Source organism: Silurus aristotelis, assembly GCF_946808225.1.
Source record: "Silurus aristotelis genome assembly, chromosome: 21".
NCBI lineage: Eukaryota > Metazoa > Chordata > Actinopteri > Siluriformes > Siluridae > Silurus > Silurus aristotelis.
This window is the reverse complement of record NC_139594.1, coordinates 18,470,271-18,493,178: the sequence shown is the minus strand read 5'-3', so window position 1 is coordinate 18,493,178 and position 22,908 is coordinate 18,470,271. Positions and strand designations below refer to the sequence as shown.

Below are 22,908 nucleotides of genomic sequence, written 5' to 3'. Positions count from 1 at the left end.
TTTACCTTTAATACAATTTAACCATGGTTTAATGTGCTCTACAAATAAAAATGAATTGAATTCAGGTCTCCTAAGGGTTTTCTTTGTGCTCTGCTGTAGACTGAAGAAACCCCAATCCATTACTGTGCCAGAGTTGGCAACACTGCAGTGCTACAGGAGATGCTCCATAATGTGCCCAGCCACTGCCTACAGTCAGCCATTAACATGTTGGATAAGGTAATCACACTCCAGCAACACAGTAAACTATCAGGCTAAAAGGAGCTTATGTTATACACTTATACACTAACCAGGCATAACGTAATGACTAGCGAGTTGGTCCCCCATTTTCTGGAAATTAACAGTCCTGACCTGTGAAGTATTAACAGCATTAACTTCTTTAGCAATTTGAGCTGCAGCTGTTGATTTGAGCTTGTCTGTTGAAGCACCTTTGAGAGATACTGACCACTGCAGACCAGGAACAGCCCACAAGAGCTGCAGTTTTGGAGATGCTCCAACCCAGACGTCTAGACACAATTTGGCCCTCGTCAAACTCAAATCCTTATACTCGCCATATAAATACGTATATATATATATATATATATATATATATATATATATATATATATATATATATATATATATATATATATATATGTTGTGGACATGTTCTGGAGTCATCAGGAGCAATACTCCTTTCTTCTATTTAAGAAGTTTCTGTGTCACCACTTTTTTTTGTGTACGTGTCTTTGTGTTTGTGAATAACAGACTGGCAGAACTGCATTGTTGTTGGCAGCTGAGCAGGGACACACAACAATAGTGGAGCTGCTGCTGAAAAAACACGCCAGAGTGGACATGTTTGATAAGGTGGGCAAATAAAGTGACTTATTTTGTTTAATATAAAATCGATCCATTGTTGAAATGCTGAAATGGAGACAGGCTTTTCTCTAGTTACATTTTTGAGCGTAAACTAACTTTAAAATGCTATAGACAGAGCCTGTTAAAAGTGCGGAAACCCCTAATTTTGTGATTTTTAAAAGTGCATGTTCCTTTTGTTTTCATGCAACAAAATAGGTCATTTAATGGTATGTTAAATAAATCTTTAAATGTCCAGATGTTCTACTTTATTTTCATTGAGAAATCCTCCCTTCCGGCGCCCCTTCAGCGATTCCTTCACGGTTACAGAAGCTGAAGCCGGCTTCTCTCCAGGTGCTTTATACTCCCTGGTCATGGCGTCAGCCCACCAGTGACAGCCTGTCTTCTATTTTGACTGATTAGACTCATTTCTCAGAGCATGGACAACGCAGTAGAGTTCCCAAAGTGTTCCGACACAGCTCGAGTTCCTGAAAGGGAACAGCTTTACATACTCTCAGCTTCTTGAGAGTTTGTTTCTCCAAATATTTAGCTGAAATACTTTATCATGCCTCTTGTAAAAGTTGCCAAAGAGGTTCTTCACTAGTTGCAGATTTCTTTGCGATCCAGATCATCCCAGAGCAGTTGAATAGGATTTAGGTGTGGCGACTGGGACTAGATATCACTCCAGACCACTGTTTACTCTCTAAATAACGATTACAGAGCTATATGGTGAAGTCGGTTCCAATGAGTCGCAGTCCAGATGGAATTGCATGATGTAATGGTGAAGTATGCAATGGGAGCCATGTTGGTTCCTTTCACTTTCTGGAATAAGTCCTCAACCTTCCCTACTCCAAAACAACCTCAAATCATTAAGCTTCTACCTGCATGTGTGACTGTGGGGGTGAGGCAGTCTGATCACCTCCTCTCTCCTGTTTCCATATTACACAATTTCTTCTGTTGGGGACAAAAATGTCCAACTCTTAGACTCATCTTTTCACAGAACTTTCTTCCAGTCACTCACTGTCCAAGTCTTGTGTTTTATTGCATAGAAACAAAAGGAACTTGCAAAGTTTTGCATGTAAATATTTCTTTCAGTTATACATAAAAAGTGTTTAATAGGAGTTTTTTTGCATGTGTAATGGTTCTAGGTTACCATGGGTGCTCCTCTTTTAAATAAATAAATAAATAAATAGCAAAGATATGGGCAGTGAATATGTATGGTGCTGCTGTATGAATAAATAATATAGTAAATAACTATATGTTTTATATATTTTACATTTTATTTATATATATATATATATATATATATATATATATATATATATATATATATATATATATATGTATATATATATATATATATATATATATATATATATACGTATATATATATATATATATATATACGTATATATATATATATATATATATATGTATATGTATGTGTATGTGTATGTATATAGCAGCTCAGTTGTTGTGAAATAAACTGTATAGTAAGTCGCTTTGGATAAAATGTAAATGTAAATGAACCCTTCATTCCATAGGAGTTTTGATCTTTTCAATTTTTAAAGAAATTTGACCTTTATTTTTTATGCAGACAAAAAAACGTCGTTTTGCGTGTTGAATTGTTGACTTCTGATCAGAAGGCTACAGTGCATCAGGATAGTTTTCACAGTGCTTCATTTTTTCCACATTTTGGTTTCCAAAATACCCTTACTCCAAAATGGATTTAATTCATTATTTTCTTCAAAATTCTACAAACAAATCCCCAAAATGACAACGTAAAAGGAGTTTGTTTAAAATCTTTGCAAATGTATTAAAAAGAAAAAAGAAAAGAAAATCACGTACATAAGTATCCACAGCTTTTGCCATGACACTCAAAATTGAGTTTAGGTGCATCCTGTTTTCACTCATCATCCTTGAGATGTTTCTACAACTTGATTGGAGTCCACCTGTGGTAAATTCAGTTGATTGGACATGATGTGGACAGACACACACCTGTCTATATGAGGTTGCACAGTTAACAGTGGATGTCAGAGCACAAAACAAGCCATGAAATTTAAGGAATAGTCTGTAGACCACAGAAATAGGATTCTATCGAGGCACAGACCTGGGAAAGTGAACAAAAAAGTTTCTGCAGCATTGAAGGTCCAAATAAGCAAAATGGCCTCCATCATTCATAAATGGAAGAAGTATAGAACCACCACTCTTCCTAGAGTGGCCAGACGGAAGCCACATATCAGCACATAGAATTATGGTGGTGGCAGTATCGTGCTGTGGGAATGTTTTTCAGCAGCAGGAACTAGAAGACTGATTAGGATAGAGGGACTTGAACCTGATTGAATATCTCTGGAGATATCTGAAAATGGCTGTGCACCGACATCGCCATTCCAGCCCGATGGAGCTTGAGAGGTTCTCCAAAAAAGAATGGGAGAAACTGCCCAAAAATAGGTGCCAAGATTGTAGCATCAAATTTAAAAACACTCAAAGCTAAAATTAGTGCCAAAGGTGCTTCAGCAAAGTATTGAGTAAAGGCTGTGAATACTTATGTACATGTGACTTTGTTTAGTTTTTTATCATTCATTCATTTTCTCCCGCTTATCCGTAATTCGGGTCGCGGGGGCAGCAGTCTAAGCAGGCCCCCGCCTTCGACTGCTGCCCAATCCTCACAGCACCGTCCCTTACGGTCCCTCCTGCAGGTGGTGAGCCCACGGGAAGGCGGCCCCACGTCACTCCGACGTCACGGACCTTGGTATTTCCCTCGTAAGGGACCCCCGGAGCATAGAGGGTTAAGGGCCTTGCTCAAGGGCCCAAGAGCGGCAGCTTGTTTAGTTTTTTTATTTTTAATAAATTTGCAAAGATCTTAAACAAGCTTCTCTCACGTTGTCATTATGGGGTATTGTTTGTAAAATTTTAAGGAAAATATGAATTTAATCCATTTTGGAATAAAGCTGTGCTGATAAATCCCAGCACAACCAAGCTCAAATCCCAGCACAACCAAGCATCAAAGGGCATCTGCCACATGACATAATTGTGAATGAATTCCGCATACAGGAAGGAAAGTCCGCTCTCCACCTGGCTGCTGAGCAGGGCCATGAGTACACCGCTGACGTTCTGCTCTCTAACAAAGCCATTGTGAATGCTAAAACCAAACTGGGCCTGACTCCACTGCACCTGAGCGCCCAGACTGGCTCATGTTCTCTTGTTCAACTACTCGCAGGGCCAAAAACTCACCAGGCTCCCCACCTCATTCATGCCCTTACTTTGGTAAGAGGTTATTTATTTGTTTATCTGTATATACATTGCACCCTCAAAAGGCTTGCGATATTATGTTTTTACTTGATAATTTAATTTATTGCTTGCTATTGTCGAATTAACCGGTTATTTGCTTGTAAACTTGCTGTTGCAGAGTAAACAGACTCCTTTGCACTTGGCTGCCATCAGTGGACGATTAGACGTCTGCAAGCATTTGTTAAACCTCGAAGCTAGAGTTACAGACAAAGATATTGTGAGTAATATCTGTCTGCCATTGTGTTCAGCCAAATTAGAAAATTGTAACAATACTAATAAGTCAAACTGTTTCTATAACATTTCTTATATACATTTTTACCACACAATTTTATTCAATGTCTTTGGATTCTGTAGCAAGAAATTTTCCCTTCACTTGAACTGGGAGACCCAAACCTGTTCTAACATGACAATGACCCTGTTCACAATGCCAGCTTCTTGAACATATGATATACATGGGTTGCAGTGGAAGATCCAGCAAACTGACAGAACCCCAGACCTCCTCACCTCACCTACATCAGTACCCAACTTCACTAACACCCTTGTGGCTGAATTAATCTCTACGAGCACACTCCAAAATCTATTGGAACATCTTCCCAGAAGAGTTAAGCTTATTATAACAGCAAATTTGGAACGGGATGTTCAAAATACACAAACCGGGTCTCTGCAAACTTTTGTCCATATAGTGTATTTCACACAACTTAAATGTTCAATTGAAAAGCCTGAAAAACAGGACAGATATTTTTTACTCATTTATTTTGGAAATTAAACTGTTGAATAATATAAAAAAAAAATTGTCAATTAATACATTTTCATTTAAAATGAGTGAACTAGCATTGGGATTTTAATAGAGAATCCAAAGCACTTTAGTAAGTTGTAGCTATGAATATAAAAATATGCAGTTAAAACTCAGTGGCATATAGCATTCGAGGTATAAATGTCATGTACATAAGTATATAAGTCTATACAGCCTTTGCTTAATACTTTTCTTGATGAACCTTTTTGAGTATGATGCTACTAGCTTGAAACACCTATAATATTCTTGGGCAGTTTCTTCTTTCTTCTTTGCAGTTTCTTCTTTCTTCTTCTTCTTTCTTCTTTGCAGAACTTCTCAAGCTCCATCTGGTTTAATGGGGAGTATCGGTGAACAGACATTTTCAGATCTCTCCAAAGATATTCAATCAGGTCCAAATTTAAGCTCTGGCTGGGCCACTTAATGACATTGTGGTCCTGTAGCCAATCCTTTGTTATATTGGCTTTGTGCTTAGAACCGTTGTCCCTTTGGAAGCTGAACAAGCTGCATTTATCTTTCTCTGTTACTCTTTTAGAGTAACAATCGGGTTCTTGGTCACCTCCCTGATTAAGGCCCTTCTTCCGAGTTTTGCCGGGGGACTGCTCTAGGAAAAGTCCTGGCGGTTCCAAAATGTTTCGCTTTAAAGATGATGTGCTCATTTGGACCGTCAATGCTGCAGAAATTTTTCTGTACCCTTCCCCAGATGTGCCTAGATATAATCCTGTCTTTGAGGTCTACAGACACTTTCTTGGACTTCACGGGTTGGTTTGTGCTCTGACATGCACTGTTAACTGTGGGAAATCATATAGACAGGTGTGTGTCTTTCCAAATCATGTCCGATCAACTGAATTGACCACAGGTGGACTCTAATCAAGTTGTAGAAACATCTGAAGGGTGTGCACTGGAAACAAAATGCATCTAAACAAAATTTTGAGTGTTGTGGCAAAGGCTGTGAATACTTATGTATGTGTGATTTTTATTTTGTAATAAATTTTGCAAATATTTTAAACAAACTTCTTTAAAGTTACCATTTTGGGGTTTTGTTTGTAGAATTTTAAAGGAAATAATGAACTGAATCCATTTTAAAATAAGGCTGTAGCATAACAAAATGTGGAAAAAGTGAAGCTCTGTGAAAACTTTCCAGATGCACTATATAAAGAGAAAAGCAGTGGGCCTAAAACAGATCCTTGTGGAACACTAAACTTTTGTGTGGAAAATTTTTACACTTACATCAACAAACTGATAACGATCAGTCGAATAAGACCTACGCCAGGAGTGAGATGTTCCTTTTATTCCAACAACATTTTCTAGTCTATCAAGGATATTATAACCAATGGTGTCAAAAACTTCACTAATGTTTAAGTGTTTGTGTGTATGTGTTTTTTCTCAGCATGGACAAACCCCTCTTTACCTCGCTGCAGAGAATGACCACTCTGATGTAGTAAAGTTGTTTTTGAAGCACAGCTCTCAATTATCCACACTACTCAACACGGAGGGGGCCAAATGCATCAACATTGCCGCAGCTAAGGGCAATGTGGCCGTCATACGAGAGCTGCTCAGGTTCCAAAAGAGTGGTCTCGACATACTGCAGAACAAGGTCAGAATATAGGGGCGATAGTGCAGTGGTAATTTTCAACAAAAGACAACCGTTATTTCAGATTTGGTGAAGAATTGAATCATAGAAGGATAAATATTTACATCTTCCATTATATTATTCACATTCTCCCGTACTCACGCACAATGCACAAGGAGGAGATCCATCCATCCATCCATCCATCCATCCATATTTATCTATCTATCTATCTATCTATCTATCTATCTATCTATCTATCTATCTATCTATCTATCTATCTATCTATCTATCTATCTAATATTTATTTTATGGATTCTTATGGAATTCGTTCCAAGTGGACTCTCTACGACTGTTAAATAAGAAGAATGTAAAAAACAATATATATATATATTTATATAATAGTAGTATACTATAGAACCATGTATGGTACTAAAATGTATTATAATGTAATACTGAATGTGCATCTTAACAGGTTGATTGCAGAGGCTCAGGTCCTCTGCACTTGGCTGCTGCAGGAGGACACATTGAAGTCGTTAAGCTTCTCTTGGACGCAGGGGCTTCAGCTACAGAGGAGGACTCTGTGAGAGCGCTAAATCTTCACACTTCAACACAGCATATTGACACAACCCAAATATTTGAACAACACTTTAGCGCAGCCCAAACACATATAACAGATCTAACTAAATGTCAAAGTGGCTCATGCAGTGCTACAATAGATCATTGCTTTTATAAAACCTCGGTATATTGATGTTTGATTGCAGAAGATTGCTCTTCATCTGGCTGCTCAGAATGGACACATACATATCCTGGAGGTCCTGAAATCAAAGGTGTCTTTACAGGTGCCTGACAAAAAAGTGTGTGTATGTGTGTGTGTGTGTGTGTGTGTGTATGTGTGTGGAGAGAGAGTGAAGTCAAATGTTTATGGTGTAGAAGTTTTCATTTTTGGAAAAGATGTTTCATTCTGATATATCATATACCTATTGTATTTAAAATATTGATTTAAATATTTTTCCTCTGTCTGTGTGTGTGTTTGTGTGTGTGTGTGTGTGTGTGTGTGTGTGTGTGTGTGTGTGTGTTTGTGTGTGTGTGTGTAGACAAGACGTACAGCACTACATGTAGCAGCCCGTTTCGGACAAGTGGACTTTGTGAGGGAAATTCTGACCCAAGAGCCGGACACAATCAACAGCGAGACGTGCAGCAGAGACACTTTGGCTGATGTGTCAGACATCCCAGTCTGTACAAACATCCTGCATACACCTAAACACACATTTCTGAATGAAATTTCTGAATAAATCACGTACATTTCTGTTTGCTATGGAGCAGGTAACAGCTGCAGCAGATGAAGAGGAAAAGGAAGACTTTGTAAGTTAGAAATGCATGCACACCACAGTGAATTGAGATTCTATGCAAAGATGAAAAAAAGAGATAAAAAAATGTCTCTCTTTTTTAAAGCATACTACGACCTATAACAAACCTATAACCAAACAACCTATAATATCTAGAAATACCTATCATTCTCAGCGACCTACTGTACATAACATCTATGCTGAGCTGAATTTGCAGGTGGTGTCCTTACAGCACATAACTCGAGTTATTGTTGATAATATTGAATCCGAATTAGGCTTTCAAGGCCAGAATATATACAGTATTATATTCCCATCCTTGTTTATTGGTAGCAAATGGACATCAGAAAATTGACCATATATAGAGAACTTGTTTTTTTGTTTTCCCTTTATGTGTGTGTGTGTGTGTGTGTGTGTGTGTGTGTGTGTGTGTGTGTGTGTGTGTGTGTGTGTAGTTTGGGTACACACCTCTGCACTTTGCAGCTCAGTGGGGACACGAGAACGTGGTGCGCTTGTTGCTGAACTCACCTGGAGTCCTGGATGAAGCAAAAACAAACCCTGAAGTAAAACTTATAACATATATCATTAGTTTATATATATATATATATATATATATATCACTGAAAACCTAAATATAATTAATTTTTTTTAAGCAACAAAATAGGAAAACGTTCCTTTTATTTGCACTTTGATTGTATTTTCCTTTATTGTGTGCATTTATTTTTATATCTTTCTTATCATTCGTTTATAGATTAATAAGTAAATGAATACATTAATTTTCTGTAATTTTTATGCAGTATAATAACTTTAGAGAGCTCGAGAGGAAGGATAAAGAGGCAGGCAACAGGTTTCAACCTGGCTTTATTTGCTACTTTTCCCTTTCTGCTTTTATTTTGCAGTTCATATACACACACACACACAAACACACACATCTCTCCCTTTAATCAAGCTTCTCACTAAAACACCTATTATGCACAGATGTTTGATCCTTACCCCTCACTTCCTCTAATTCTGCCTTTTTGTTTTTCAGACAATAAGGGAGAGATGTGTGTGTGTGTGTGTGTGTGTGTGTGTGTGTGTGTGTGTGTGTGTGTGTGTGTGTGTGTGTGTGTGTGTGTGTGTGTATGAACTGCAAAAAACTGCAAAAAGGATTAATTTCTTTTCTACATTATATGTGTAGTATAGGAAATTAAATAAAAGTTTCATTAATAAATTACTTTAAAAAAAGTAAAAAACATGACCAACAGTAAGTCTGTGCATGTGTGTTCCAGTGTTTTACCCCACTGCACCTGGCAGCTCAGAGTGGGCACACAGATATTGTCAGGCTGCTGCTAAGCAGATCCAGATCTCTGCTTCATCAGCAGGACCAACTGGACCGCACTTGCCTTCACCTGGCATCTGCTCAGGGGCACGTGGCAACAGTGAGAGTCCTGCTGTGCCACGGTGCCAACATCAACCACCCAGACAAGGTGAGACACGAACATGAAGGTGCGGTTATGTGTGTGTGTGTGTGTGTGTATGTATATACAGTACAGACCAAAAGTTTGGACACACCTTCTCATTCAAAGAGTTTTCTTTATTTGCATGACTATGAAAATTGTAGATTCACACTGAAGGCATCAAAACTATGAATGAACACATGTGGAATTATATATGGAATTATATACTTAACAAAAAAGTGTGAAACAACTGAAAAATATCATATTGTAGGTTCTTCAAAGTAGCCACCTTTTGCTTTGATCACTGCTTTGCACACTCTTGGCATTCTCTTGATGAGCTTCAAGAGGTAGTCACCTGAAATGGTCTTCCAACAGTCTTGAAGGAGTTCCCTGAGAGATGCTTGGCACTTGTTGGCCCTTTTGCCTTCACTCTGCGGTCCAGCTCACCCCTAAAACATCTCGATTGGGTTCAGTTTGGGTGACTGTGGAGGCCAGGTCATCTGGCACAGCACCCCATCACTCTCCTTCTTGGTCAAATAGCCCTTGATGCCTTCAGTGTGACTCTACAATTTTCATAGTCATGAAAATAAAGAAGACTCTTTGAATGAGAAGGTGTGTCCAAACATTTGGTCTGTACTGTATATGTACTGTACTGTATACTTTTAGTTTTAAAACTCCTAGCTGGTGCTGTTCTGCTGACCACATCTGCGATTTTATCCCAGACAGCAAGTTAGAATAAAGAGCAAACATGAAATTCTGAGTGAAACTGGGTAAATCTGCCACAGAGACGTTTGACATGACATACGTAGACTGTAGTTAATGTCAACAGTCTGCTACATTGTCTCAGGACTACAGTTTGCATCTGATCATCATCACTGTACACCGCAACATCGTATATCTATAATAAATGAACATTCGGTGCAACCCAGATGAGGATGGGTTTCCTCTTGAGTCTGGTTCCTCTCAAGGTTTCTTCCTTATGCCATCTCGGGGAGTTTTTCCTTGCCTCAGTCGCCACCGGCTCACTCATCAGGGACAAACTTACACTTATAAAGAACATATTCACTTTTAATCACCACATTATCTGTGTAAAGCTGCTTTGAGACAATGTTCATTGTTAAAAGCGCAATACAAATAAAAATTAATCAAATTGACATACTGTGATGCTGCGACGAGGCGTTCGAGGTGTTTCAAGTCGCACGTGCTTTAAGAGCGAAAGAACATGACTGGAGGAAGACTAGAGATTAGAATGAAGATCAGCTCAAAGGTAGCTGTTTTGTCAACGTTGCGGAGATCTAGAGCAAATGGCAGAAGGTCACTTTGAAAAGAAGACTCCTAGGACACGTTCCAGAAGTGGCAGGAACGCTGGAGGCGCTGTATTGCTGTGTGAGAAAGTTTTGAATGTGATTGTGTGTAAACTTAGATAAATAAACAGAGCCAGTCTCCAAATTTTTTGATACCACCACGTGCATATATATGTATATAATATATTTATTTATATGTGTTCATTTTCTTAAAATCATAGACACATGATGAGCGATGGATTAGTGTAATGGTTTTGATTTTAGAGTGACTTGAAAAAAGTGGTGTTTTTCATTCATATAAGTCCTTTTTGCTCAAATCTGCTGAAATTCGTATTGCAAAACGATTTGGTGACCAAGCAGGATGTGCATAAAGATCTATGAAGCAACTCAAGAACTATGAGGATGGATTTGGACTGTAACTTAATCAACAGTGTATTACAGTAATTAAGGACCACAGTTTGCAGTTAGTTCTGCCTCAACAATGATGGAAATGCAGTGAATGGACATCGATGATTATGGTTTCAGTTTTGAACCTGGTTCCTCTCAAGGTTTCTTCCTCATGCAGACTCAGGGAGTTTTTCCTCTACACAGTCATCACTAGCTCACTGGCTCACTCATTAGGGATAAACTTACAATAATAAGGAGCAAACTTACTGGCACTAAACTTATACATTCCTTTATAACATATTTATGTCTGTAAAGCTGCTTCGAAACAAGGTCCAGTGTTGCTCTACAAATAAAAATAAACTGATTTGAATTCACCTGTGCTTTTATCTCAGTCCAAAAGGACTGCCCTGCATTATGCAGCAAAATATGGTTGGCTGGAGCTGGTGCAACTCCTGATCGAGAGAGGCGCCTTGATGGATGTTGAGTGTGTCAAAGGCCACACACCGCTGCAGTACGCCGCCAAGGAGAACCGTTTAACCACCGTCAGCTTCCTGCTCAGGCAGCCAGACAACAACAATGTAAACCTGCTGGAGAAGAGTGACGTAAGCATTACATTGCCACACCCTCTACAGTCTCTGTATTCTTACTCTGTGCCATTGAGAATTCAATTTCTGAGATTCAGAAGCTTGAAAACAAGCTTTTGTGCAGACCTTACATTCTTCCTTGAATATTTTTGACTGTGATTAAGTAGAATGAACACAAGGGGGCAGTATTTTACAGTTCATATCTTATACGTACTGTGCATTCGTCATTTTTTAATAACTTACATGGAGCAGTAATTTATAATATACACAATCTCTGAGTGTTTCATATTGTCTTTTAGAGAGAGGTTGTGGACAAACCATGGACACATTTTCATACAGAATTAAATATTATTGACATAATCTACCTTTTTTTTTTTACCAATTTGCGTCTGAATAACTGAATGTGGCTCAAAAGTGCCTGGATGTGATTAGCATACATTTTTAACATAAAATAAAGCCAAAAATAATATTTACATGCCTATGACTGAACACAACAATGATAGAACTGTAGTTAATGGACATATTTTTCCACCCAGATGATGGGTTTTCTCTTTAGGTTTCTTCATCATGCCATTTCAGGAAACTTTTTTTTTGTTGATTTGTGTTGTGTTGTGTTTTCATGCTTTGCAGTTTGTGATTGATCTGATGCTATGTGGAAGGTTAAACTCGAACCTATCCTTGGATGAGATGGTGCTGTATTCAGAAGCTCCTCTGAGTACAGCTGTGCGTCTCTCCCATGCTCTAAGCTTGGCCTCTTTAGAGGATAAGGTGTACTTCAAAAACCTGCGTGCTGCTGCATCCCACTGTGAGACCATGGCCTCCGACCTCCTAAATCTTGTCTCCATCACTCCGCTCGGGAATGATTTTGGGGTGGTGCTCATGGCCGTTGACCAGGGATACAGCATCTTGGACCGTCTGATAGAAGCGAAGCAGAAAAACATCATGTCGAATCTAGGAGTGCAGAAATACCTGACAGATGTGTTGTACGGCAAACCGAAGTGTGAAAATCTGAACTTTAAAAAGATCTTGCTGCTCTTCTTCTGTATGCTGATTTGTCCTTTTTTGTGGCTGGCCCTCTCACTTCCACTCAAGCACAGGTAATCATGCATGGTCAACTTAAACATAAGAATATATTTTCACAAAGCTAAAGCTGGGAGATTTTTATTTTAATTTTTTTTATTAATCCGAATTTTATTAATTTTTTTTTTCTTAAATCGAGGTATTTTTATAAAAACGTTGATGCATGCATTCAATCAGATACATTGCCATTCCAAAAATGGCAGAATAATTCAGATAATTTTGTCCGACCACATGATGGCGCGCCTGAATAACTGCTCAAGTGCGAGAGCATTCTACACGATGTTATATGTATAACTGTTATCACAAAGTTGGAGACACACAATTGTTTTGGGTGTCTTTGGATGCAGTAATGAAATATTCTCTTTTCTTGAACTAGGAGACCCAAACCATAACTATTCTCCTGTGCACAAAGCCGGCTCCATTAAGATATACTTTACATGGAGTTGAAGATCTGCTGCTATAGAGCTCCAACCCTTTTGAGCAACACCTTTTAGATTTTGTGGAGATTTGTACTCATTCAGACACAAGAGCGTTAGTCAGCGTTCACATTCATCCCAACAGTGTTCAATAGCGTTGGAGCTCTATAGCAGGAGATCTTCCTCTTTAACCTATGTAAAGCAGATCTTCATGGATCTTTATTGTCATGCTGGAAACTCGTTTAAATTTTCAGTTTGGAAAAGAACCAAATATGGATGGGAAATTCAGGTGTCCCAATACCAGTTGTCCATATAGTGTAGGTCTTAAAATGTAAAATTGTGAATCGGTCAAATATTCAGAAAAATCACCCAGAGCTCCCCTATGCTGTAATTGAGTAATTTTGAGGAGAAATATTTGCACTAAATTCTATGTTTCTTTTCAGATACAACGACATTCCTATTGTGAAATTGGCTAGTCATCTGGTGTCCCAAATCTTTCTCTTGATGCTCTTCATCTGTACTATTGTCCACCCATTTGGGAGCCCGACCTTAGAGTCCCAACTGATCCCAGGATGGTCTGAGTGTCTTTTGTTGATCTGGTTGGGTGGCATGCTGCTATCTGAATATGAGCAAAAAGCTAAGCGTGTCGGTTGGGCCTGGATACGGATGTTCATCTTGTTCTTCTCAGTAGTCGCTCTCCTTTGCCACATGTTGGCTGTTGCCTTCCAGTCAAAGCCTAAATATTTAATCGATTTCCTGTTTGCCCGCAATGTTCTACTGACGGTTGCGATGAAACTGGCATTTATACAGCTCTTGGAGTTCCTGATGATCCACCACCTGTTTGGGCCTTGGGCCATCATTATTAAAAACATGATGAGGGACCTGTGCCGCTTTGTCATCATCCTGCTGCTCTTTCACACAGCCTTCTCGTTGAGCTTTACTGCTATCTGCCAGCCTCTGAGCCCAAAAACTAGCTCCCAAAACAATTATTCAATGAACACGACGGATAGAAATGTCAGTGCCTCAGTGGTGAATGCTCTGAATTTCACCGGTTTGCTCTTTTTCGCTCTCTTCGGTTTAACTGAACGAAATGTCATACCGTGTTCAGAGTTTTCTCCTGCCAAAAAATCTGGTTTGACTGACCTTGCCTTTGGAATCTACCTGGTGGTGACAGTGGTCGTGCTGCTCAACCTGCTTATCGCCATGTTGAGCAACACCTACCAGTGCATCCAGGATCAGTCGGATACGGAATGGAAGTTCGGTCGTGCTATCCTCATCAGAGATATGAGCTGCAAGTCGGAGAATCCCTCTCCGTTCAATCTGCTCACCTTCATCTACTCCATTGCCAAGTCTGCTTACAAACGTGTGGGTAAGAGTCATCCTTAGATACAGAGTTACCGAAGATTGCGCTTATTTTATTTACTTATTGTTTTTAAGAATAACACATCATTGTTGATCTGTTCAGTTGGTGTAGCCCAGAGGTGGAAAGAGTAATAAAATATTCCCCTCAAGTTAAAGAACTGTTAATTTAATACAATTTTACTTATGTAAAGTTACCAGTTACTATGGTGTTTTAGTGGCACCTAATAAAAAAATACGAGAACAAAATCATAGCAATACGAGAATATATATATATATATATTTCTTTTTTAATTGCAGGGGTGGTGTGGGGAATTCTAGTGTAGTTCAAAAATCTCAAATAAGTTGTGATGTTTTTAATTTTAGGAACACCTTGAATGAAAGAACAATAACAAAATAAATTCAATTCAATTAATACAAAAATGAAAATAAAAAAACACTATAGTTCATGACTTTGAGTCTAATGTGATTTACGCCCTTTCGCAAGCAAAAAAACAAAACAAAACCAAAAAACTCCTGTTGTGTCGTTTATAATAATGAAAGAAATTGCAAATGCAGATCCCGTATTTGGACAGTGAGGGCACACATTGACAAACTCTGATGCTTTATCAAACCCTGATTTTTTTATTTTTTTTCCCCTTGCATTATTTTTATTTTTGGATTTTTTACTTAGTAGCGAATATGATTTCAAAAGTAGTCAAGGACAATACTTCAGACAAAAAAAAAAAAAGTAAAAGTACAATTACAATTACAGACTTCTTTAAAAACTAGAAGTAACTACAATAACTACTCAATTACAGTAAATGTACTGTAGTTCATTACTTTCCACCTCTGGAGCAGCAATGACTATGATGAAAAGATGTTGAATATAATGCATGCATGTACTCTACAGGGAATCTGTGTTCAGGGAACAGGCAGAATTTTAAAAGGGACGAGGAGGCAGGAGAAGGTTGCACTGAAACCCACTTACCAGACACAATGGCTCAAAATTCTATTCCTGGGATCTTGGGAAACCAAAGCTCCAATCAGGGTGAGTATCCCCTATTTATATACGTAACCTTTTTATCTCCCAAGCTCTAGTTTTTTTGCCCTTAGTGTAAGTGTGTGATTGTGTGATTGTGTGTGTGTGTGTGTGTGTGTGTGTGTGTGTGTGTGTGTGTGTGTGTGTGTGTGTGTGTGTGTGTGCATGCTGCTCTATGATAATCTGGAATCTTATCCAGGGTGTATTCCTATTTGGTGGCCCAGCTAGGCTCTGAATCCAAAACAGAATGGGTTGCGGTGTTTTTATCCACAAAGAGTTAGTGTAGGTCTTGGCAGTGGTGGACAAAGTACATTTTTAATGAACTCAGTTTATGTGAAAAGACTCTAATGTTAATCTCAGCGCACTGATCTACTAATAGAATGATATTGTGGGCTCAAACACTGATTGATATTTAATAAAATTTTCAGGAGCCCAAAACCTTCTTTTAAACTACTTTATAAAAATTGCTGAATGTATGTTGGTGATCAGTAGATACACCAATCGCCGATCAAAACAAGTTTAAAACGGAACGTGCGCTCGACCCCGATTGGTGACTCGCTGTGTGCTTGCCAGTTAAGATTTTATCCTCATAAATAGAAAATAACAATTTCGCAAAATGTAGTTGAGTAAAAAGTAAAATATTTGACTTTAAAATGTAGTAAAGTTAAAATAAAAGTCACCAAATAAAAATACTTAAGTAACAAATAACATTTCCTTCATTGCCGTCCACCACTGGTTGTTCCCCAATTTCCAATCCGGTGACACGTAAACAAACCATAAACCATATCAACAAAATACAATAGTTTTATAATGTTAGCTGATATGTAATGTGTGCTGCAAAATGCGAGCATTTTTAATGACCGTTTCTGTCCAGTCTGCTCGTTTTATATTCTGCGTTTAATCACAGCTCTCAGGTAGAATTTCAGCCTGTACAACAAAAAAATTGTGGCACCCAACAACACAACGCAATGACATTTACGTTCCTGGTGTAGCCGACTCTGTGCTGGTTTGGATTGGCCACCTCAAGTTTTCCTTTTGTTTTGCCTCCAGCTAGCGCCATGACATGATCGTGATGTCGGCACAAAAAAGGGTCTATATTTACATCATCATTGTCAGTTTGGGCGCTGCTTTAATTATGTATAACGTTTATTTACTAACTGTTGGTCTATACATTGTGATGCCCCAAATAGGAGAACCGGTGCAAATAAAGGACATAGTTGTGTGGAAATCGGTGGTTCAACGTTTTCAAGCTCTGCGTGGTCAAAAGGACAGAACGGCACCAGAGACAGACAACATGCTTCATTAGTAACAAACTCACATTGCTCATTAGAATCATACTGTTATTCATGTTTGAAACCATAACCACATTTATACCTGTTTAACATGATATTTTCACAGATAAATGCTAATCCACTGAAAAATATATATCCTGTGATTCATTTAAATGTTTGTTTACGATGGTTTTATTTGCTCTTATCGCGAATACCCGGAGATTGTATTTCTGATCGGAATTGCTGTATTTGCTATGGTATTAAGATGAAGTACACTGGATAAAATACTGAATACAGCTCATGTCAAAAGTTTGGAAAAGTGTTTTATTGACTTGTGCATGCTCCTTTTGTTTCCATGCAACAAATAACGGAGACAAGATTACGGAGAAAACAGGAAGGATGTGATCAGACTGCCTCACAAACCCCCCATTCGAAATTGGAGGTGGAAGCTTAATTGTTTGGGGTTGTTTTAGAGCAGGGAAAACTTTTTAAAAACTTATTCTGGGAAGTGAAAGGAATTCTGAGGCAATATTTCTCCCATTGTATACTTTACTATTACACCGATTTCACCGTACAACAAGACGACCTGAGTTCTGTAAGCGTTATTTAGAGCGCAAACAGTCATCTGGCGTGATTTCTATAATCGAGCGGCCTGCCCAGTCACCACACCTGAATCCTATTGAGATGCCCTGGGATTAACTGAATTGCAAGAAATCTCCTAGTGAAAAACATCTTTGGCGGGAGACACGGCAAAGTATTCCAGCTGAACGTTTAGAGAAACTAACTGTCCGGATGCCGAGAGTGTGCAAAGCTGTTCTTTAGGAATAAAGAGAATAAAGTGGAATATCTTGACATTTATATATTTGTTTGGTCAAAGTAATTCTTATTGTTACATGTCTGAGTTTGTTGCATAGAAACAAAATGAGCATGCATGTGTCTCTCAGAAACCATACAAGTGTTTGATTTGAACAATGTTTGCTTCAGTTTGTCTCAATTTATTCTTTGGTATCGTTAAAGCTAAAATCTATTTTTACCCAATTCTTATTAGGATTCCAGAAAGAATATGTCTGTCAGAATTTGTCATATAATGCTTTTTTTTAAACACTTTTTCTCAATAAACAATTTCACTGTATCTTAAAATATGTCGCACTTTTAATTTTCAACTCTTCCTGTCCCGTTCCTCTGTTATGTCTTTTAAACCCGGTTAAGCGAAACGGATTGAGACTAAACAGGTATCTGTGAGTGTCCTAAATCCTGCCTTAAGGTATAAGATTTCCTGCAGTCTCGTCCATGCTGTCAGGACCGCTCCACAAGATGTGCTTTCTGATGAAAGCAGAATAAAAACACAGTGTTCTCAGTTTCTTCGGTGATTAATGGCACTAATGTTAAAACATTTCATAAGTTACAGGTTCAGGCGCTCTGGAGAATATAACTCTGGACAGGGAGGTGAGCGTTGGTGTAAACAATGATGATAAGACTGCATTTTTCACTTTTATGAGAGAGGGTTTACCTCCCTATTTCTTTCCGAAATCATTTTAATTTGTATATTACAATATGCACGTTTAAACGAGGCCGTTTTTCATCAGATTGCATTGTGAATATCTCAAACTTACTTCTTCCAGCATTTAAACAACAATCATTGCCTACATCAGTCTGCATGTAAACCCATTTTATACATTTAGTCAAGTGCTCTGTCACATTCAACTGCTTTCCTGCATAAAGTTAATACTGAACAGATTCCTGGAACATGAACTATATATCCAAGTTGAGAGGAGTTTTATCATTTACCTTTTAGCTGACATCCTGACCCCCAGAGAATGTACACAAAAAACATGACACAATCCAAGAGAGTGGACACCCTTCCAAATTGTCAGAGCTTCAGCACTTCAGTGCTCACAAAAAACCTTCAGCACAATTACTTCACCACCTTTTACTCCACTGCTCATGGGTGTGTCATACAGACTCTTGGGTTCAACGCACTGGAACGGGTCATCGTCAGTTCTGGGAGGTGGAGGTGGAGGTGGTCGTGTATGCATTTGATACAACATTCTAGTACCTTTGTATTCATTTAAAATGATGTCTGGAATTTGACAGATTTCTAGTGACAGTACATTTTACATTTACATTTATAGCATTTGGCAGATGCTTTTATCCCAAGCGATTACAACTGAGCAGTTGAGGGTTAAGGGCCGTGATCAAGAGCCAAGTTTGGTGGTCCTGGCATTTAAACTTGTAACCTTCCAATCCAGAGTTCAATACATTAACCAGTGAGCCTCCTTTCACAATACAAGTGGTATTGTAGCACTTGTGGTGAAATCTGGTATGTCCTATCATAGTCTTATTTAAATTGTTTATGTTTGTCTAATTAGACTTTTAGAAACCTATTTGAAGATGGTGGATGTCTTCGAAAAAAAATAAAATAAAAATCCATGAGCTAAACACACTGTTCTCATTGGTTAAGGCTCTGGGTCTTTCACTAATCTACCTAGCGGCTCAATTTCAAGAATTAGTAGGTTGTATAGTATACAGTACCTGTTGGGAAAATCTATGTGTAGACACTGAACCAGGTGTCCTTCCTTTACATTCAGAACAGCTATCAAGAACAGCAGAACAAATTCCAAAAAAAACTTTTATAAATAGTTCTCTTCTCATGAATCCCCAGCGAAATGAGGCAGATTAAATTTCAAAACCTCAGGTCCCACCCCAATACTCACCACATTACATATTTCCTGTCACTGTAATATATTACAGTTTTTCTCAGTTGCTTTGGAGCGTTTCTCGAATCAGTCTTAATATTTGCAAACCAGTAAGTGCATTTCTCAAAACAATCTGTACAAACAGCACAACACAATGGATTCCTTGCAAAAGCCTTGCAAAAATTAATCTTGAATGTCACTAATAAAGGCAGGTGTACGGAATCAGATCAACCAATGATCAACCGGTTCTCTAAAATAATTCAAAGGTGAATCTCGTGAAACATTTTTCTGAAAACGAGCCTGGAATCAACCAGGAAATGAGTCAAGTCAAGTCAAGTCAAATTTATTTGTATAGCGCTTTTCACAACAGACATTGTCTCAAAGCAGCTTTACAGAAAACAACAGTGAAGGTGAATGGTGTGTGTTTGTCCCTGATGAGCAAGCCGTGGCAACAGTGGCAAGGAAAAACTCCCTTAGATGATATGAGGAAGAAACCTTGAGAGGAACCAGACTCAAAGGGGAACCCATCCTCATATGGGTGACATCAAGAGTTTGATCATAAATCTTTCAACAATACAGAACAATTTGTGATCATCATAGATCCAGCATCAGCTTCTCCATGCCAGGGCCTTTAAACACTCGGCATCTACTTCTCCATGATCATTCATAGGTCCATAATCTTCACGAGGTGGGACGTGACTGGAGCTGGCCAAACCTCAGGATGCCTCGGGATGGGGAGAGAAAGAGAAGCAGTGGAGAGAAATTAGCGTAGCTGCTGTTCATGATATTAACAGCACAAGTTGATAATGTGCATGTGATCAGATGTTCTGGAGCACAAGGTTGTGATGTGATGTGTGTGATGTGTGTTATGTGTAGGCTTTGCTAAAAAGATATGTTTTTAATCTACACTTAAACTGGGAGAGTGTGTCTGAACCCCGAACACTGTCAGGAAGACTATTCCAGAGTTTAGGAGCTAAATGTGAAAATGCTCTACCGCCTTTAGTGGACTTTGCTATTCTAGGAACTACTAGAAGCCCAGAGTTTTGAGATCTCAGGGAGCGTGACGGATTGTAGCGTGTTAAAAGACTGAAGAGATACATGGGAGCCAAACCATTTAGTGCTTTATAAGTGAGTAGCAGTAGTTTGTAGTCTATTCGAAACTTAATAGGAAGCCAATGTAGGGACGATAAGATTGGGGTTATATGATCATATTTTCATGACCTAGTAAGAACTCTTGCTGCCGCATTCTGAACTAACTGAAACTTGTTTATTAATGATGCAGGACATCCACCTAGTAATGCATTACAGTAGTCTATTCTAGAGGTCATAAACGCATGGACGAGCTTCTCTGCATCAGATATAGATAACATATTTCTTAGCTTAGAAATATTTCTAAGGTGAAAGAAGGCTGTTTTTGTAACTTGATTGATGTGATTTTTAAAAGATAAGTTGCTGTCTAAAATAACTCCCAGGTCTTTTACCGTTGAACTAGTAGTTACAGAACAACCGTCTAAATGCAGGCTGAGATGCTGGAGCTTCTGTGTACTATTTTTTGGGCCGATGAGCAAAATCTCAGTTTTATCAGAATTTAAAAGTAGAAAGTTATGGGTCATCCAATCTCTTATTTCTTCAACACACTCAGTTATGCGAGCTAATTGAGCTGTATCGCCTGGTTTGGATGAAATATATAGCTGGGTATCATCAGCATAACAATGAAAGCTAATTCCATGCCTTCTAATAATATTTCCTAACGGAAGCATGTATATTGTGAAAAGCAGGGGTCCTAGAACTGACCCTTGTGGCACGCCATAATTTACTAGCATTATCCTGGATAGCTCTCCATTTAAATCTACGAAATGGTAACGTTCGGACAGGTAGGATTTAAACCAGCTTAATGCCTGTCCCTGAATACCGATGTAATTCTGTAAGCGATCGAGGAGAAGATCATGATCTATAGTGGCGAACGCAGCACTAAGATCTAGTAAAACTAATAGGGAGATGTTGCCTTGGTCTGAAGCTAATAACAGGTCATTAGTGATTTTAACTAGAGCAGTTTCTGTGCTATACACTAGTACAATACAGTAAAAGTGTAAATCCTATTCTGTCTCTTGCAATCGATATCTACAGTAATGTGTACATTTGTGCTGTTAAAGTTGAGAGACGGCGTACAGAAAATAAATTCAGCCTTGTGTATTTTCAGTCATTGGAATCCAAACCGTAACTTTCATCAGGTAACCATGAAACTCTGCGCCGTCATACTGACAACATGCCTGAACATTTTGAAGATCTTATTTGTGAAGAATGACAAAAGGACTTCTACAGAAGATATTCATTGACACAAATTCTTCCTTTTACAGTTTCTCTCAGCTGCTTTGGAGCGTTTCTCGAATCATCCTTAATATTTGCAAACCACTAAGTGCATTTCTCAAAACAATGTGTACAAACAGCACAATGCAGTGGATTTCTTGCAAAAGCCTGAACTTTTTCAAAATCCTCAGTTCATCTCTTAAAAGTAAGTATTTGTGTCAATGAACATCTCATTCCAATTAGAATGAAAAGTCCGATTATCATTGTTCACAATCAAGATCATCAGAATGTTTATTCATGTTATCAGTGTGATGCTGCACAGTTTCAGTATTTTTTAATATAAAATATGGTTTGGATCACAGAGACTGAAAATGCACAACATTTGACTCCCTTCTGTTTGGCATCTATGAATTTCAGCAGCACAAATTTATTGATTTGATTGCATATTAGATTTATATTGATTGTAAAAGATCGGACAGGATTCACACTTTTACTGTACAAGTGTTCGTTTGTTCCTTAGTTGTTCATCCATTTTCAGAATGTATAACTTTTCTCTGTCTGTATTTACTCTCCAGCTGAAGGGTTACAAGATTCACCTTTGACCTGTTAAAGAGAACAAGTTGATTATTGGTTGATCTGTCATTCACTCGCCTTCATTAGTGACATTCAAGATTCATCTGCACAATTCATCAATTCAACACATTTACAAATAAAAGTTTAATATAAATTTTAGATGACGGATGATGAGAACTGGTTTAACCATTTTGCATTCAATGACTAACACAATTAACTGGTGCTGAGATGTTTTGGGGGTCAAAACCATTAAGGTGAAACCAGTATAATATATTTTAATCAACATGAACATAAACAACTAATAATGTAGGAAACAGCAGACACTCGTACACAATCCATTAAATTAATGTACAAAAGCATTCGCTATTTGATCAAAGCAAAAATAAATGTTTTTATCATGAGCACAATTAACGACATGTTGTGGATTTTCATTTGAGAATTTCATTTCTGATCTGAGAAATGCTGCAAAGCAACTGAGAAAAACTGTAAAAGATGAACTAAGGGTTTTAAGAAAAGTTACAGTCTATGACAAGAAATCCAATGTGTGGTGTTGTTTGTTTAAATTGTTTTCAAATATACATTTACTGATTTGCAGATATTAAGAATGATTTGAGAAAAGCTCCAAAGCAACTGAGAAAAACAG

The 22,908-nt window shown here is 38.2% G+C and overlaps 1 protein-coding gene across 1 annotated transcript in view; it reads left to right on the top strand.

Annotated features, from left to right (window-relative positions):
• The window catches only part of trpn1 (transient receptor potential cation channel, subfamily N, member 1), a 53,370-nt gene extending 35,541 nt beyond the window's left edge, over window positions 1–17,829 (top strand). Inside the window, exons 15-30 of the mRNA XM_083523889.1 lie at window positions 100–216; window positions 745–843; window positions 3,886–4,098; window positions 4,241–4,339; window positions 6,303–6,509; window positions 6,958–7,218; window positions 7,250–7,324; window positions 7,580–7,717; window positions 7,809–7,847; window positions 8,284–8,391; window positions 9,100–9,297; window positions 11,351–11,560; window positions 12,173–12,639; window positions 13,482–14,407; window positions 15,290–15,427; window positions 16,609–17,829. Of these exons, the coding sequence (XP_083380015.1) occupies window positions 100–216; window positions 745–843; window positions 3,886–4,098; window positions 4,241–4,339; window positions 6,303–6,509; window positions 6,958–7,218; window positions 7,250–7,324; window positions 7,580–7,717; window positions 7,809–7,847; window positions 8,284–8,391; window positions 9,100–9,297; window positions 11,351–11,560; window positions 12,173–12,639; window positions 13,482–14,407; window positions 15,290–15,427; window positions 16,609–16,724 (3,411 nt within the window). The 3' untranslated portion in view covers window positions 16,725–17,829. The remainder of the gene's footprint in view (window positions 1–99; window positions 217–744; window positions 844–3,885; window positions 4,099–4,240; window positions 4,340–6,302; window positions 6,510–6,957; window positions 7,219–7,249; window positions 7,325–7,579; window positions 7,718–7,808; window positions 7,848–8,283; window positions 8,392–9,099; window positions 9,298–11,350; window positions 11,561–12,172; window positions 12,640–13,481; window positions 14,408–15,289; window positions 15,428–16,608) is intronic.
• Window positions 17,830–22,908: the final 5,079 nt, after the last annotated feature.